Source organism: Theobroma cacao, chromosome 9, assembly GCF_053813885.1.
Source record: "Theobroma cacao isolate CCN51 chromosome 9, ASM5381388v1, whole genome shotgun sequence".
Classification (NCBI taxonomy): domain Eukaryota; kingdom Viridiplantae; phylum Streptophyta; class Magnoliopsida; order Malvales; family Malvaceae; genus Theobroma; species Theobroma cacao.
The window spans coordinates 20,060,182-20,076,151 of record NC_142647.1 but is presented as its reverse complement, the minus strand read 5'-3'; the positions used below and the strand labels follow the sequence as shown (position 1 = coordinate 20,076,151).

General features: G+C 35.2%; 1 protein-coding gene across 1 annotated transcript; it reads left to right on the top strand.

The window, feature by feature from the left end:
• Nucleotides 1–7,645: 7,645 nt before the first annotated feature.
• Nucleotides 7,646–11,592, top strand: LOC18589503 (Adenine nucleotide alpha hydrolases-like superfamily protein). The gene is made up of 10 exons (XM_088809689.1): nt 7,646–7,820; nt 7,966–8,039; nt 8,164–8,285; nt 8,411–8,602; nt 8,742–8,931; nt 9,581–9,682; nt 9,817–10,005; nt 10,704–10,852; nt 10,908–10,960; nt 11,045–11,592. Exons 1-10 carry the CDS (start codon nt 7,646–7,648, stop codon nt 11,590–11,592), a joined length of 1,794 nt encoding a protein of 597 aa, XP_088665815.1.
• Nucleotides 11,593–15,970: the final 4,378 nt, after the last annotated feature.

Genomic DNA, 15,970 nt, shown 5'->3' with positions numbered 1-15,970 from the left:
TGGCAAACCCCACGGAGGTCTCCCACCCCTAGCATACTCAAGCAGCTCTTCTGGCATAACCGCCTCACTCGGCTTGAATGTCTTCTCGGTGGGCGAAGGCCGTATTTCTTCGCTCAGTTGGAGCAAAATAAGTTGTCAATTACATTATGCATGATAGTTAGATGCAATTAAGTAACCCTAAACCCCATACATTTGAATAATTACAACTCAATAAAATATAATATACTTACATAGAATGTGGTGTCAACGATCAATATTTTCTACTTGTAGTGTTGTGGATGGTGCTCACGTGCCCACTTACAGAACAAACTGATGCATGCATCAATCTGTTGGGTGTCCATCAACTCTGTCAACATCTCCAATCGTCGAAAACAATCAAGGCCCTCTTGCCCTTCGATGCTCAAAATGTTAACCTTGTAAATTTAAAATAGAGTTATATTAAAATTATAGTATTGCGGACTGTTTAATAAATATCCTAGAATCGTTAACCCTACTATGATCTACTGTTTTCATTTTACCTCGCTTCGTCGTTTTTCAAGAAGGACTCATATATGTCCTTCAAATTGTCCTTCGCTTTGCACTGGACTAATAACGGGTTAACATACGGCCTTCGAAGGTATTTGCTAGCCAAGATCACACGTGCATCTTCGGGCTCAAGTCGAGGTGGAGCCTCAGCAAAAGGTCTGATCTCACCATGCGGGGGGGGGGGGGGGGGGCGGGGCTCAACTGGAGTTGGGACAAGAGTAGGATGCGCGAAAGTTGTAGTTCCACTACTAGCAGGATGAGGTACCTCTTCGACCTCAGATGGAAGAGGTGGAGCCTCGGGAGAAGGTGTGGGTTGAGAATAATGGGCATCCTCTACCGGAGATGGGATAGGTGCAGGATCATGTTCAATTGGGCTACCGAGAGGTGAGATTTGATTCTAAACGATCAAAAAAATCAAACACATTAGAACAGTGTATACATCGTACATGTCATAACTCACACGATGAATAACATAAAATCTCATACCTCAAAACGGTCGATCAGTCGACTGACAATCTAATCCTCCAACCCTTGCAGTGAATGCTGGATATGCTTATGCAGTGATTGCGTCTGCATCTGCATCGCCCGCTGGATCTCCAACTGCATTGACTGCTAGATCTCCAGCTGCATTGATTGCATCTACATCGCTCGTTGGATCTCCAACTGCATTAACTACTGGATCTCCAACTGCATTGACTGCATCTACATTTGCATATTCGTCTGCAAGGACTGGAGGTCTTTCTTCCATTGTGTCCACATCTTTTGTAGCTCTCCTTTAATGCTCGTAGTCATTTACGAACGTAATGCTCGGTTGGGTCGCTCAACTTGAGGGGCAGCACCCGAAGTAGGATGAGGGGCAGCAGCAGAAGCAGGAGGAGCAGCAGCAAGAGTAGCAGCATGATGAGCAGTAGGAGAATAAGGTGCCTCAGCAGCACCTCGCTTGGAATGGACCTCCTCGTCCGTGGTGCGTCTCCTCTTAATGGCTTGTCGTACTGAACTTTTCCCTTTGCGATTCATTATTTTCCTCCTTTATTAAGGACCGAATTCTGGTCGACCCTCCAACTTCCATAATGGAATGTATTGTTGCCCCTTGAAGATATTGACCTCAATGTCCGCCTAGTATGCGGTCAACATCTCTTCTGTCGTTGGCTACAACGTCCTTACTGCCCACAACTGCACCAAAACATACATTGCCATTAAGTATAACCTTTGCTACCCTATGATAATCAAAATAAAAATTAATAAAATAAAAAAATATGGTTTCTTTACTCACTTTGCCCTCTTTCTCCAAGCTTGCAATATTGGTGTGGAAGCCTGAAGGCCTCTTGTCACATTGCCATTTAAGCATTCTTGGCCAAACCTGTTTGGACTGTCGCTGCCTTCCGAACAAGCCTCTGATTTCAAGTATTGCTTCCAATGCCCAAAACTGCACATAAATTGTGTAACATTTTTGCTCACCTCATAAATTCTTATGCAAAAAGAATAATGATAATGATACACATTAGGCTATGGCAGACTACCTAAAATGCCCATATGAATCCATAGAGGTGGTAGCACTTCTTCGCTACTTCACCCGCAGCAAGAGGTTCGAAACCCCTCAGTAGGTAATCCACGGTCAGACTCCACACATATGTACCCCACGGGAATACATTCCACTCGTCGATGTTCTTGACCAGCGACAACAACCATGGAACCATAGATCGTCTGTAGTCTTGACCAAATAAAACATTCGTCGCGATCAAGATGAAGGCCATCTTGCTCGCGTCTCCCTCCTGTTGAAACTACCCTCCTTTCAATGTATCTAAAACCTGTTGGATCTTCACCTCCTTCTCTGGTCCTCAATATCTTAGGTGAATTCCTTTAGGAAGGGCCTCATACCGATTGACAATGAGGGTCGGTAGGGGACCAAACTTCAGTCTTGTGACCAGACAGAACTCCCTCTTAGAAAAGCGGGCCTTCATTTTCCCTATTGCGAACCATAACTCTGCCTCAGTGGCGTCAGGTTTTGTTGATTCTGCACAGAATTAGATTGTGTACTAGACTGGCGTAGAATAAACCCTTGTTTGCTTCGACATCCATCATGTGCCCGAAACATGTTCTCTTAAAGTTTTCCAACTCGTTCACTTGACACAGCATCTCATGTATCACGTGCAGATGCGACCACTTACAGTGGATGTTAATGCCCGCATTGAACCCCCACCGGTGCCTCGGCACACAAAGCAAGGACTCCATGTTTTCCTACTCTGTTCTTGTGCTGGCCATCTGCAACATAAAATAGATAACATTCCCATTTTAGTCATGTCAATACCATCATTGTAGATTAACAAAAAAACTAAAGGAATTTCTGAGAAATGACCCTCCTCAATAATAGCTCACTCAAAAAATAACCCTAACAATATTTTTTACTATTTTTAGACATCCCCGAAATAGAATAATTAATTCAAGTGTGAAGTATAGATTATTAAGTAAATCAATATATACACATTAAAGCATTACAGTTGACCCAAAATAATACAGAATGAACCCATGAAAATAAATTTCATGCAGTTATGACACTCGTGCAATTTCCTACAATAATAGTCACGCAATGCCTAATCAATTAGTCACGCAATTACTAACATTAGATCACGCAATGATTTATAAATAAGTCACGCAATTCTAAGAACAACTAATCGACTCACGCACACACTAACTGATGCCATGCTTGAACAATATTCACGCAATAACATAGAAACCAGTCACGAAATGACCTATCAATCAGTCACGCTAAGTTGAACCCTTTTTCAATCACTCAACCCCAACGTGACCCCATGCCAAAATCCACTCACGCAAAAAGTGCCAACCACCTAAGTACGTGTTCACTCACGCAACATTTAAACCCTCAACCGAATTCCTAACACATACGTATCAACCAGTCACGCATGGCCGGTGACCTTTCCACCCTTAAACACCAACAATACCACCTTCATGTTTATATTCACAAATTTCAAACAAAAAAAATATCAAAATGAACATGCAACATGTATAGGTTTATACTCAAAAACCTTAACCCTAAACGCGAACAAAAACCATTTTGTCAAAAACCTCCACATGGTTCAAAATAAAATAAATAAATTCATAAAAAAAAATTATACCTTTCTCAGCATAATGTCAACTTCCTCACACTGCTCAATATGTAAACTACCTTTATGCGAATAATAACCACTCCAAAAGGCTCCTACCACTGTCAAAATGCTCCGAAGTTGAACTGTCGAGGAATGCTTTTGCAGACTTGCTTCTGAGGATATGTACGGTTTCTCGATGAAAATCGAAGAGTTGTGGTCCACATAAAGGACATACTTAACCTGTTAATAGGTTTCGAGTTGAGGCGCGGAGCCTAGCGAATGGGTTGGTTTCATTAAGGACAATTTTATCCATTTTTTTTTCTCTCGGTTAAAAATAATTAAAATTATAAAGAGGACCATTCTAAAAAATACCTTATACCTGAGGCCCATTTATGAAAAAGCACTCAATAATAATTTCATAACAAAATAAAATGCTATGAAATAAAAGTAAGTAACATCTATAATTTAGGTACAAAATCTTTTATCTGATTTAATTTAAACTTGTAATGTGTTGTGCATCAATCAAATGGGAAAACCCATCAATTTATCAATGAATATTTTATCATACATTAATTTAAACTTATTTAGCAATTAACGAGATAACCTTCAATCTATCAATCATGAGTGAGTTTAGCATGCTTTTTTTTTTTTTGGTTAAGTATCAAGTTAATTGTGCACAATTGCAAGGGATACGCCCACATAAATAATGACCTTGTGAGAATCCTCAACTGCTAACATGATTGCAGGTGAATTTAGCCTAAAATCCAATAAATCTCTCAAATCATTTTGAAAGGTTACTTTGGTTTCTTTTGTTTCAAAATGATATTTTAAATTTTTTTATTGTTAACACCTTTAGTTTTCGTGTCGTAAATGTGTTAGACACGATTAGACACGAAATACGTTAAGGCTAAATGCGAACACGACATGTTTAATATTCATGTCTTAAATTTAAAATACGTACACGTATACGTTTAATAAACGTGTAATAAGACATGACACGATTAACACGTTTATTAAACATGTCAATATACGACACAACACGATTAATAACACATTTAACACGATTAACACGTTTAACACGATTAAATAAAAATATTTACAATTAAACATAATTTTATTATTTAAATTTAAAATCTATAATTATAAAAATAATGATAACAAAACAAAAATAATAATAACATCAAATATAATAAAATTTAATATAAATAACATATATAAAATTCATTATCATATAATATGATAAAATACATCATTAACATCTACCCTTCAAATACTAATAATATAAAAAATCATTCATAATTTTCAATCATAATAATTATGTTATTACCTTTATAAAATTAAAAAACTTATTAAAATAATTATTTAAAATTATTTATATAAGGTTAAAATAATCTTTAACTATTAATTTTTAATAGGTTAATAAACGTGTCACCTATACACGTTTAAACACGACAACACGATTAAGTAAACGTGTTTCGTGTCTTAACGTGTCAAACACGATTAGATATGAAACACGTTAAGACTAAACCCAAAACTTGTTTAACCCGTGTCTTCTCGTGTCGTATCTAAAATTGCCAGGTCTAATTTATAGATAACTGTATGCTTTTCCAAAATTCGTTAAAAGCTCTTAATATGATATTTTCACCCTTGGTGACTCTTCACATAATGATGGATTATTGTGTTCAGGTGTAATACTTGAAAAAGTTCTTGAACTATTCAAAAAAATTCAAGTAAAGTTTTATTTTTTATTACATTTAACGAAATCCCTATACTTTTATCTTGGATTAAATAATAGACTCTCACGATTAAAATTGACTACCCATATACTTTTATTTTGAGATAACTCTTCTTGCATGCCTTATGCCTCAAGCTCAACCACTCAATACTGAACCAAACAGAACATAGCACTACGTCGTCTCAAGCCATTCTTTTGGCATCCATAATCCTAGGTCTGCCATGAGATATGGTAGCGCAGTAGGTATCCCATGCAACTGTCTTCATTCTTTTGTAACGTCCAAATTCCTTTTGACGCCAGGAGTAGTTAAGGTAGTTTCATACTTCATTAGGTTGGTTACAAAGCAGAAGCGGAGGAATCTTCCTTTTGAATTTGAAGAAAAAATCACATTCTTTTTTGAATTGGGATTCGTTGATTAAGGATGCCACAAAATTGTGTGTGATTGCTTCTTGTTAAGTGGAGACGGACTCATGTCTCCTACATTTTCTCAGCTTTGAATAAATTATTTGATGCACTGACTTTACATGTTAAGTCATCAAAATGGATCACCTCATTAATGAGGTATGATTAAAATTCATTAGAGACTTAAAAACTAAATATTAATAATTTTTTAAGAAAAAAACTCTTTTTTTCTCTCTTCAGTTTCCTCTCAACTGTTCTTATATTGTACGTTCCTCTTTTTTTATCTCTCTCCAACTCCATTGTTTTCTTCTCCTACTCTTCTTCTTCCATTGATAAAATTGTGTAATTTCAAGAGCAATGATAATTAAAAGGTTTTACTTTCTAAACTCTCTTCCACACGTCTCTCTATACCTCGTTAAATTTTATCTATACTCAGCTGCTCAAATTGTTGGGGAGAATATGTTCTTTTTTGTTGTTTTTCTTTGTATGAATGTTTTTCCCTTCCTTTCTATCCGGACCTCTTAATTTGGGAAAGTTGAGACATTTGCTCATAATGAAACCAATCCTCACGCATACATCACTATTATCATCTCAACTTGTTCCTAGAGATCTGGATTTGGGGCGATTGCAAAAGTAGTATAACATACATAACTTATGTCCCGTACTCAAGTAAGCATGTGGAATTTCAAATGGCCATTGGAACTCAATTAAAATGAAAATATTGCATGTCTCATGTTTTAAGGAATCAAGATTATTGTTAAATAAATTCATGAGTTCTTTTATTAAAAACATACAAAAAAGTAATACCCATTATGATCTTATGGGAGTAGCTAATTGAATCGATAATAAGAATATAGATAAAAAACTCTCAATTTCAAAAAATCTCACACTTTGGATTGAAAATTTCACTCTCGATCTCAAATCTCAATCAATCACATGTAAAGTAAACTTGAACTTGAATAAATTTTCAATTGTTTAAAGAAAACAAGAGAAGGGTTAGAAGAAAGGGTGGATTAGAGGTTAGAGAGAAAATTACTATTTCCCTTTGCATGCACTTTAAACCCCGAAAGTAAAAAAACAACCTTAAACTAAAAAGAAGAAAAGCAAGATCCTAAAAGTTTTGAGAGAGGTGTGGAAGATTGGCAAAAATTATTTAGAGAGAAATGTGGAAGAGAGTTAAGAGAGAGTGAAAAATTAAATTAAATTAAATTTTTTACGTGATTAAACGTTAAAAACTTTTTAATATTTAGCTTTAAATTTTGTTAATAAATTTTGGTTTTACCTCGTTAATGAGGTGACTCATTTTAGTAACCTGATCGTGTAGAGCTTTTATATATTGTCGATATATCAAATATTAATCCTCTGTTTTTTGTTTTATAAATCTCTTGGTTATTTTTAAATCTCAAGTCTTTTAATATTAATTTGTGTGGATCAGTTTATGAGTTTTCTTCGGGCGAAATGTTTTTAGTTTTAGTACTCTCTATTCCTTTTCATTGCGTGCCTTTTTCAAATTTGTTTTTGACACTCGAAAGTTTGTATCCTTTGGCCGGATATTGCCAATCTTTTCGACTACTTTCAAATAATAAACACCAAAAAAAGGAATTGTAATGGATAAAGTAGGTTTAATTCCTTTGTTTCATGAGAATTTAGCGAGAATGACGGTGCACTTTCTAAAAAATGAATGTTTGGTACGACTTTCTTGTTTTGTTTTAACGAGCAATAGCCAAAACAAAAAAGAAGGCGGAATTGGTTTTCCTTCAATGGAGGGTTTAGAAATGGGAATCTAGGTTTTTTCTTACTTCTTTCCCTGTTCCTGCTCTGACGAGAGAAGATCATAGCATATATATAGAGACCAATGAGATAAGAATTAATGTTTCAGATGCGGGAGAATGGGGAAAGGAGAGAAGGACGAGAGAGGTTAGTAGCGGTGGCGGTGGACAGGGACAAATCCAGCCAACGTGCTCTCAAATGGACTGTTGAAAATTTCATCACCCGAGGCCAAACTGTGAGGCTTGTCCATGTTATCCCCAGACCACCTTTCAATCCCAATCCAGGTCCTGCCCCCTCCACCCCCCTTTCACATCTAAATAATTGATGGCATTGCTCGGCTTAATTAATTTTCTACGTTTCTATACGTGCTTTCCAACGTATATATTTCAGCTTCTTCTTTTCTACTTTCAGTTGGGATTGATGACGCAGTTGCTGAACGACAGCTTGATAATCAAACCATGGACTTATTCCTTCCATTCCGATGCTATTGTACGCGTAGACAAGTAAGCTTTGATGCATAATTCCTTCATTGTCCTCTGAGTTTTCTTTCTTTTTTCTTTTTTTTTTAAAAAGACCTTTTTGTCAGTTTAAGTTTCTTATGTTATATATCCAACGGATGATCTTCAGATACAATGTGAAGCAATTGTACTGGAGGATCCAGATGTAGCAAAAGCGCTTATTGAGTACGTTGCCCAACGTGGAATCCAAACTCTGTTGCTTGGTGCAACATCAAAGATTGGACTTTCCAGGTTTTGATTTTCCAAAGTGGAGAGAATTTTTTTCTTAGATTAGTAAAGATTTAAGGCATAAAACACTTGTCCCCACCCATTGTCTTGCCGCAACTCTGCAACTATATCTGAATTTCTTCTTACAGATTATTCAAGGCTACAGATATTCCTGCAAGTGTACTAAAATGGGCACCAGATTTCTGCAACATATATGTCATTGCGAAAGGAAAGGTTGCTGCCTTACGATCTGCCACTCGTCCGGTCCCCATTATTCGAGCAGATGGATCATCAGCACGACTTGAGCTCCAAAACTTGAATAATGAGGCACCCTCAGTCATGTAATTAAGCATCATCACTAGTACCCCAACAATTTATTTATAAGTATAAATATATGCAAAAAGATACACAAGTATACTGTGAGTAGCGTGCAGCATTTTTTACAGTTGAAATTACTTTGTTCAACAGATCACTCTCCAGAGAAAACGATGGATTATTCTATGATGAGCTTGCAGCACTTGAGAATGACACCTCATGTTCAAGCTCCGACGGCTCCTTTCTTTCTTTCTACCAAAGCCTGGGCTCTAGTCCCAATCAGCACAATGTGGAGCCTTGCAGGTGCCCAAGATTCTCGGATGTTGGAACACCATCATCTTCTTTAGGATGTGCAGTAAGTCTACTTCATTTCTGTCCAGACATATAGCTGTGGCTTAATTTTACAATTTGCTACAATTTAAGTACATGTTTTTCCTTTCTCCCTTAAAAAGGTACTATTATAAATTACAATAGAAGTGTTGCAAACAGTTTTTACAATACAACCATTTACAACACTTTATCTCATTGCTTAAATTTTTTATGACTAAATTTTACATTTCTTATAGTGTTATTAGTTCTACAAACAACAGTTTTCCAAGGTTTTAATTCCCATTACTAAAATTAAGAGCATTACCGACGGAGAAATTAGTTGATAATGTGGAAAATTCTTTCGGCGTTGCAAAATATTGATGGATTTTCGATGGTAGTTTTCGTCAGTAGTATTCCATCGTTACTATACTGAGGACCATTTTGTCAGCTTTCAGTCCGACATTTTGTCGGGATTTATCAACAGAATTTCACTTCAGTCAATAAAAGGCCTTTTTTCTTTCTAATTTTTGATACAAGTCTAAGATCTTTCGATTACAAGTAAATATAAAACTATATTTTTAATTGCGAAGACACATGACTGTTCTTTTATATAATGTGCTTTAAAGAGGATTCCCATAGACAAATGCTTACTTCAATTTTGGTTTTTTGAATTCATTTTGGGAATTAATTTCCAGGAGGACACAAATGAAGAAATACGAAGATTAAGGACAGAGCTGAAGCAAACGATGGATATGTACCATGCAGCCTGCAGAGAAGCATTAGCAGCCAAACAGAAGGTAATTCAGGGTCTCTCTTTAATTCTCCCTTATACATGAGAAATTAAATTAAGCTCGAATACCTAGCTTTAGGATCAGCTATAACGGGTTTGGCCGTGGCAACCCAATTAATTCCATGATGATGTTTTTAAAAGGTGAAGGAACTCCAAGAATGGAGGAGAAGAGAAGAGAAGAGAGGAAGAGAGGCGGCATTGGAAGCTACTGAAGCAGCTCAGAAATTTGTTGAGTCAGAGGTGCAGAAAAGGGTGGAAGCAGAAACGAAAGCACTTAGAGAAGCGGAGGAAAGAGAAAGGCTTCTACATGCTTTAGGCCACTCCCATATGGTTGTCAAGTACCAAAGCTTACTCCATATCTTAGCTGTTCTATTTTTATTCTATTTCTACTTTTCTATATAATTAAAATGAATATTTCTTTAGAGAAATATGATCATTTCTGTAAAAAAACTTGATCAATTTTAGTGTTATTTGCGTATATAGAATTTATAAAGATCTATTATAATGGTGTGTATGCGTGTGTGTATATATATATATATGTAAATACTTATCAATATACTTATGAAGCGTCTTTTATGTAGTAAAAGATCGTGAAACTCTTTAGATCAAAATAAAAACATGAGAAAATTGTGACAAATAATCTTTCTCGCAAGCTCAATTCAAAAATATCATTTTTTATAATTTTAACTATTTTTAGCTAATTTTTTGCATGAGTTGACAACAATACCTTTTAAACAATTTCAGACAAGTTAAAACGATTTCAGTTTTTGAAGAGTATAAATTTATTTTATTTATTGTAAATAGCTCATTTTAATGTTCTTTTATGTTTTAGCCTAGTATGTTGTTCTGTATTACAAACTTAACTAGCACTATAAATAGCTGGTTTCTGGTTCTTTCCCTTTTAACCGAATGAGCAAAAATAATTCCCAAATTCTTGTTCTTCAATTCCATGAAATTGCAAATTCTTTCACATGGTATAAGAGCCTCGATCTGGGGTTCTTGAACTGTTGTTGCTTGATTTCTTGTAGACCCATCCAGTTTCTTCTTGTCTTACAGTCACGACGTCTATTTCTCGAGTTGCGATCGGTTCTATTGCTGCCAATTCTATGACTGAAAGCGCCACGTTCTTCATCGCCTCTCTCTCTACCATATTGTTTGGGGTTTTGTTTGTAGATCCGTTTGTTAGATCAACCGTTTCTGATTTTTGATCTAATTTTTCCTATTTCTTGCAGAATTGTTTGTGAATCGACTGCTGTTAGGGTTTTGTTCTCTTTTGTTCAGATCTGTACTTCTTGAATCTTTGAAGATTTGAAAATCTTTTCATCCTATGAGAAGAATTTTTTGGTGTGTTTTACCATGGCCGATTCAGTACACTCAGCACATGCGATTTCTCCTTTGGATGATCCACACTCAGCTTATTTTGTGCATCATTCAGACCACCACGGTTCAATCTCAATCACTCTGAAGCTCACTTCGACTAATTACTCAGCATGGAGCAGGTCATTTTATCTTGCCTTATCCATTCGCAATAAGCTAGGGTTTATTAATGGTACGATTCCTCAACCTCTAGTTACTGATAAATTGTATATGCCATGGATAAGATGTAATAATGTGATTGTCGCCTGGTTGCTTGAATCTTTAACTCCATCAATTGCTTTCACTGTTTTCTATATGAGTAATGCGGCTCAAATCTGGGAAATCCTAAAACGAAGGTTTTCGTTACCAGATGATGTTAGAATTTGCAATCTGCAGCATACACTTAATGGTATTACTCAAGGAAATAGATCAATCGATCTATATTTTACTGACTTGAATTCTATCTGGGAAAAGCTGCGTGGTTTTCGTCCTTTACCTAAATGTACTTGTGGAGGTTTTCAGGAATTTGTTGATCAAATGTCTAAAGACAATGTCTTTTGATTCTTAAATGGATTGAATGATAGTTTTTCTGCCTTACGATCACAGATCATAATGATGAAGCCTTTTCCATCTTTGGATAAGGAGTAAAATATTGTTCTCAGAGAGGAAAACCAAATGAATTTTCATGTCATGGTTCAACCATTAAGTCAGACTACTGTTATGTCAGTTGTTACTGGTGAAAAGTCAAAGGGAAAATCTGATCTTTTATGCTCACATTGTGGAAATAAGGGGCACTTAAAGGAGAAATGTTATCGATTGATTGGATTTCCTGCAGATTATAAGTTCACTAAGAACAAATCTAGTGTCAATACTAAAAGAGGTCAATCTCATTCTGCCAATAATGTGATTTCTTTGGTTCAAACTGATGAAGCTGGGGATGAGGGCATCAATGCTCCAATGTCTCAAATCAGCCTTTCTAAGGATCAAATTCATAAACTCATGTCTCTCATCAATGAACAGCCACCAACCAATTTTCTTGATACTCTCCTACATCATCCGATCAGCAGAGTAAAACTGCTTTGGTGAACACAACTATGGTAGGTAAGGCTTCTAATCATGCTTATCATTTCTTTAATGATTCTTGTTCATATTTCTTTGTGAATGATGTTGCTGCTTCAATGAGTTCTTTTCTAAATAATGATGCCTGAATACTTGATACTGGTGCTACTGATAATATAGCTTGTAATCTGAAATATTTTACTGCATTTAGGAAAGTTCATAATAATTTTGTTCAATTGACGAATAAAGTTAATGTTTTGGTATCTCATATAGGCATTGCAAAGTTAGGAAATTTGATTTTAGAAAATGTTTTGTGTGTACTAAGCTTCAAATTTAGCTTGATTTCTATTAACAAACTAGCGAAATGCCAAAAACAACATCTGTTTTTTCTTGACTCATACTGCATTATACAGGATCTAGTTTCTTGGAAAATGACTGGGGTGCTAGAGTGAGGGATGACTTATATCTCTTACAAAAGGAGTTGGATGCATAACTAGTTGCACAATTTCAAAAAGACAGAAATGCTATTTTTCATTCTGTTAATACTTGTAATAGTTTGTCAACTATTTTTGATTTGTGGCACTTTAGATTAAGGCACATTCCACTCAAGAAAATAAAACAGATTCATCAACATTTCCCTAATGTTTCATGTACAAAAAATTTTCTTTGTGATATGTGTCCACTTGCAAAACAGAAAAGGCTTCATTTTCCAATTCATGTACCTAGTGTTACATTTGCTTTTGAGCTAATAAATGTTGATATTTGGGGGCCATATGAAGTACCTACAATTTCAGGACATAAATTCTTTCTTAGCATTGTTGATGAATATACTAGGTTTACATGGATTTTTTTAATGAAATACAAATCAAGAGTTTTCACGATTTTACCTGCATTTTATAATCTGATTTTGAATCAATTTAATGTTTCTATTAAATAGATAAGGTCAGATAATGGTTTTGAATTTAATCTTATTGATATGTTTAGTTCTAAGGGAATTGTGCACCAACTTTCTTGTGTTGAGACCCCCCAACAAAATGGCATTGTTGAAAGAAAACATCAACATCTATTAGTTGTGGCTAGATCACTTTTGTTTCAAGCTAATATTCCTTTAAAATTTTCGGGTGATGCTGTTTTGGTTGCTGCCCATATCATAAATAGGGTACCCACACCAGTTTTACATGATCAGACTCCATTTGAAAGGCTTTTCCATAAATCACCTTCATATTCACCTGTTTTGCTTCAACCTTGGCACACAACAAAAAGAAATTTGAACCTAGGGCTAGAAAATGCATTTTTCTAGGATATCCAATAGGTATTAAAGGTTACAAGTTTTATGACTTAGTTACACATAGTGTCTTTGTTTCTAGGAATGTAATATTTCATGAATCAATATTTCCTTTTCAGCAGCATCAATCAACCTCACATTCTGCTTTTGAATTATTTTCTTCTCATGATGATCATTTACCTATTCTGTCACGACCTGATACTCCCTTCGAGCCCGTGACAACCGCCGCGATGTCTCAATAGACATTCATTACCCAAAATGTCAACCGAAATCTCACAAGGCTCTTGCATCAATTTTACGTCTCCCCTGTGAGCAACAGTTACTAAATATCATGTTTTGAAAGAATATAGACTATTTTCAAATCAAAACGATCAAAAAGTAATTTCTACTGCACAGGGGTATTTTGGTCATTTTATCCAAAAATTTTGAAACTTGTTAAAAATATAATATATAAATAAAAAATATACATTTCATATCTAAAAGTAAGTTTAGTTATCTAAATCATCCATTTGAAGTGAAATTATGGCTAATCAAACTAAATAAAAATATTCCATTTTCTTATAAAACAATATTTATGGAATCTTGCATAAACAATTTTTGTAGCGTAAGAGCAAAATAAATTCATATATATAATAGCACACTAAACTAGGTATACAAAAATATTCTACAATGACATGTGGGCCCCCAAAATAACCGAAAACATACAAGACTGTAGACCTTCGATTTCTAAAGATGCAAATCCAAAAGCAACCCTCGACAAAATCGGTTGTCTACAGACTATCTTGAGCTTGAAATGGGTAAAAAGAAGAGGTGAGTTTTTATAAACCCAGTGAGTAAGCAAAATTCATCTATAACATCTAAAGTCGAGTAAATTGAGACAGTTAAATCATCCCATCATAATATAGTTCATAACATTCAAAACTCATTTCAATTCCTATAAAACAATTACATTTCATCAAAATAATCAACAAGGCTTATGATTCTCTTAAAAACTTGGCTTGTGCCAAAACTCATACTCGGTGACACCTTGGCCCAGGCATTCAACCGAGTCCGCCAAGGATGTTAAAACGACATATACCCATAAAACATGTTTTTACTTTTAAAATATAGTCATTCCTTAGAGTTGGCTGAGTTTCATCCTCACGTGGTGGTTCGGCGTGAAGTGAACTCTAAACTTACCTTAGGAGATACCCTCCGCACCTCTCATACTAAGGTAAAATATAACAGGGTTTACCGTGCCCCTCTAATAGGCTAGTCCATGGAAACCCGCCCACTGCAGTAAGCTAAATACATAACCCACCAAATCAATAAAATTTCGGCAGCATAACATGGCTAATATAGTACTATCCAACCTATCAATGTAAGACAAAAAAATTTATATAATTCACAAAACCACAATTTTAGCCATTCATGCTACCACAATTTCATAAGCCATCAATTCAAATAATATATATATATATATATATATATATATATATAATACGAATGTATAGCCTCCACTTACTCTATTTCGAAAATCAACATTTAGTTTCAGAATAATTTATAAATCTCATTCATTTAACCAACATTTAAAATGTAAAACATAATAATTTGCAAATTAAGTGCCTTATTCTTTAAAATCATAAAACAAATATAAACCACTTTAGATAATTAAGATGAACATCTGATTACTCACAATAACAGGAGTATGGAGTACTCCTATTCTTGATCCTTGGGTATGATATCCTTATCCTTACCAGAGGACTCACCACCTATACATAATACACGACACGTAATTCAACATATTTGTACCAAACTGTTATAAAACTATTTCAGGCTCTATATGAATGCATGGAATTGAATGAGAAATGTTCGGATAGTCACTTAAAGACGGTGTTCTATGTAGGTTCAATTGTGATCAGAATGAATTTGTATTCGACCTAATTCGAACTATACACCATTGATTTAACCAAAACATCCTATTCAACTCCAAATATATTCATTACAATCCCAATAATCTAATACACCAATGCATTACAATGAACTTGATTTTTGACTAACTTCACCATTTTTCGAAATTCATTCCGATTCCGAACTAACATACTAATCAATGTCTACACAGTCTCGTAAATCCATATATATATATCATTAGGAATCAAATCCAAGTCCATTTACTATGATTTTCTCATTTTCCATCAAGCCATTTTTTAAAGGAACTATATTTTTCAATAACCGGTTTCGATATCCAACACCATAATTCATCAATTCCTAGCTAAATAACATGAAATACAACCAAATCCATCATCAACATGCAATATAGAAAATTCGACCAAATGAGGGTGGTTGAAGAACATGTGATTTTCTCGCTTATTTTTCCTTCCAAACATCACAAAATGACTAAAAATACTAGGATATTATGAAATCTAGCAAAATTCATCACCAAAACTTCTCTCTCTAGGTTTGGCCAGCAAAGGTTTTGTCACGACCCGGAACCTCCCTCAGGCCCATGACAATCGCCGCGACGTCCCGATTGACACTCATTATCCGGAATGCCAACCGGAACCCCACAAGGCTTACATATCAGTTTCTTTCCTTTCTTGTGAGCAATCATTGTTA

What these genes read in the sequence shown, in the direction of transcription:
- LOC18589503 (XM_088809689.1), top strand. Translation starts at nt 7,646, where the DNA reads ATGCGGGAGAATGGGGAAAGGAGAGAAGGACGAGAGAGGTTAGTAGCG. An exon ending in TCAAAGATTGGACTTTCCAG is followed by an intron (nt 8,286 to 8,410) that starts GTTTTGATTTTC and finishes TTCTTCTTACAG; the next exon opens with ATTATTCAAGGCTACAGATA. An exon ending in AATGAGGCACCCTCAGTCAT is followed by an intron (nt 8,603 to 8,741) that starts GTAATTAAGCAT and finishes ATCACTCTCCAG; the next exon opens with AGAAAACGATGGATTATTCT.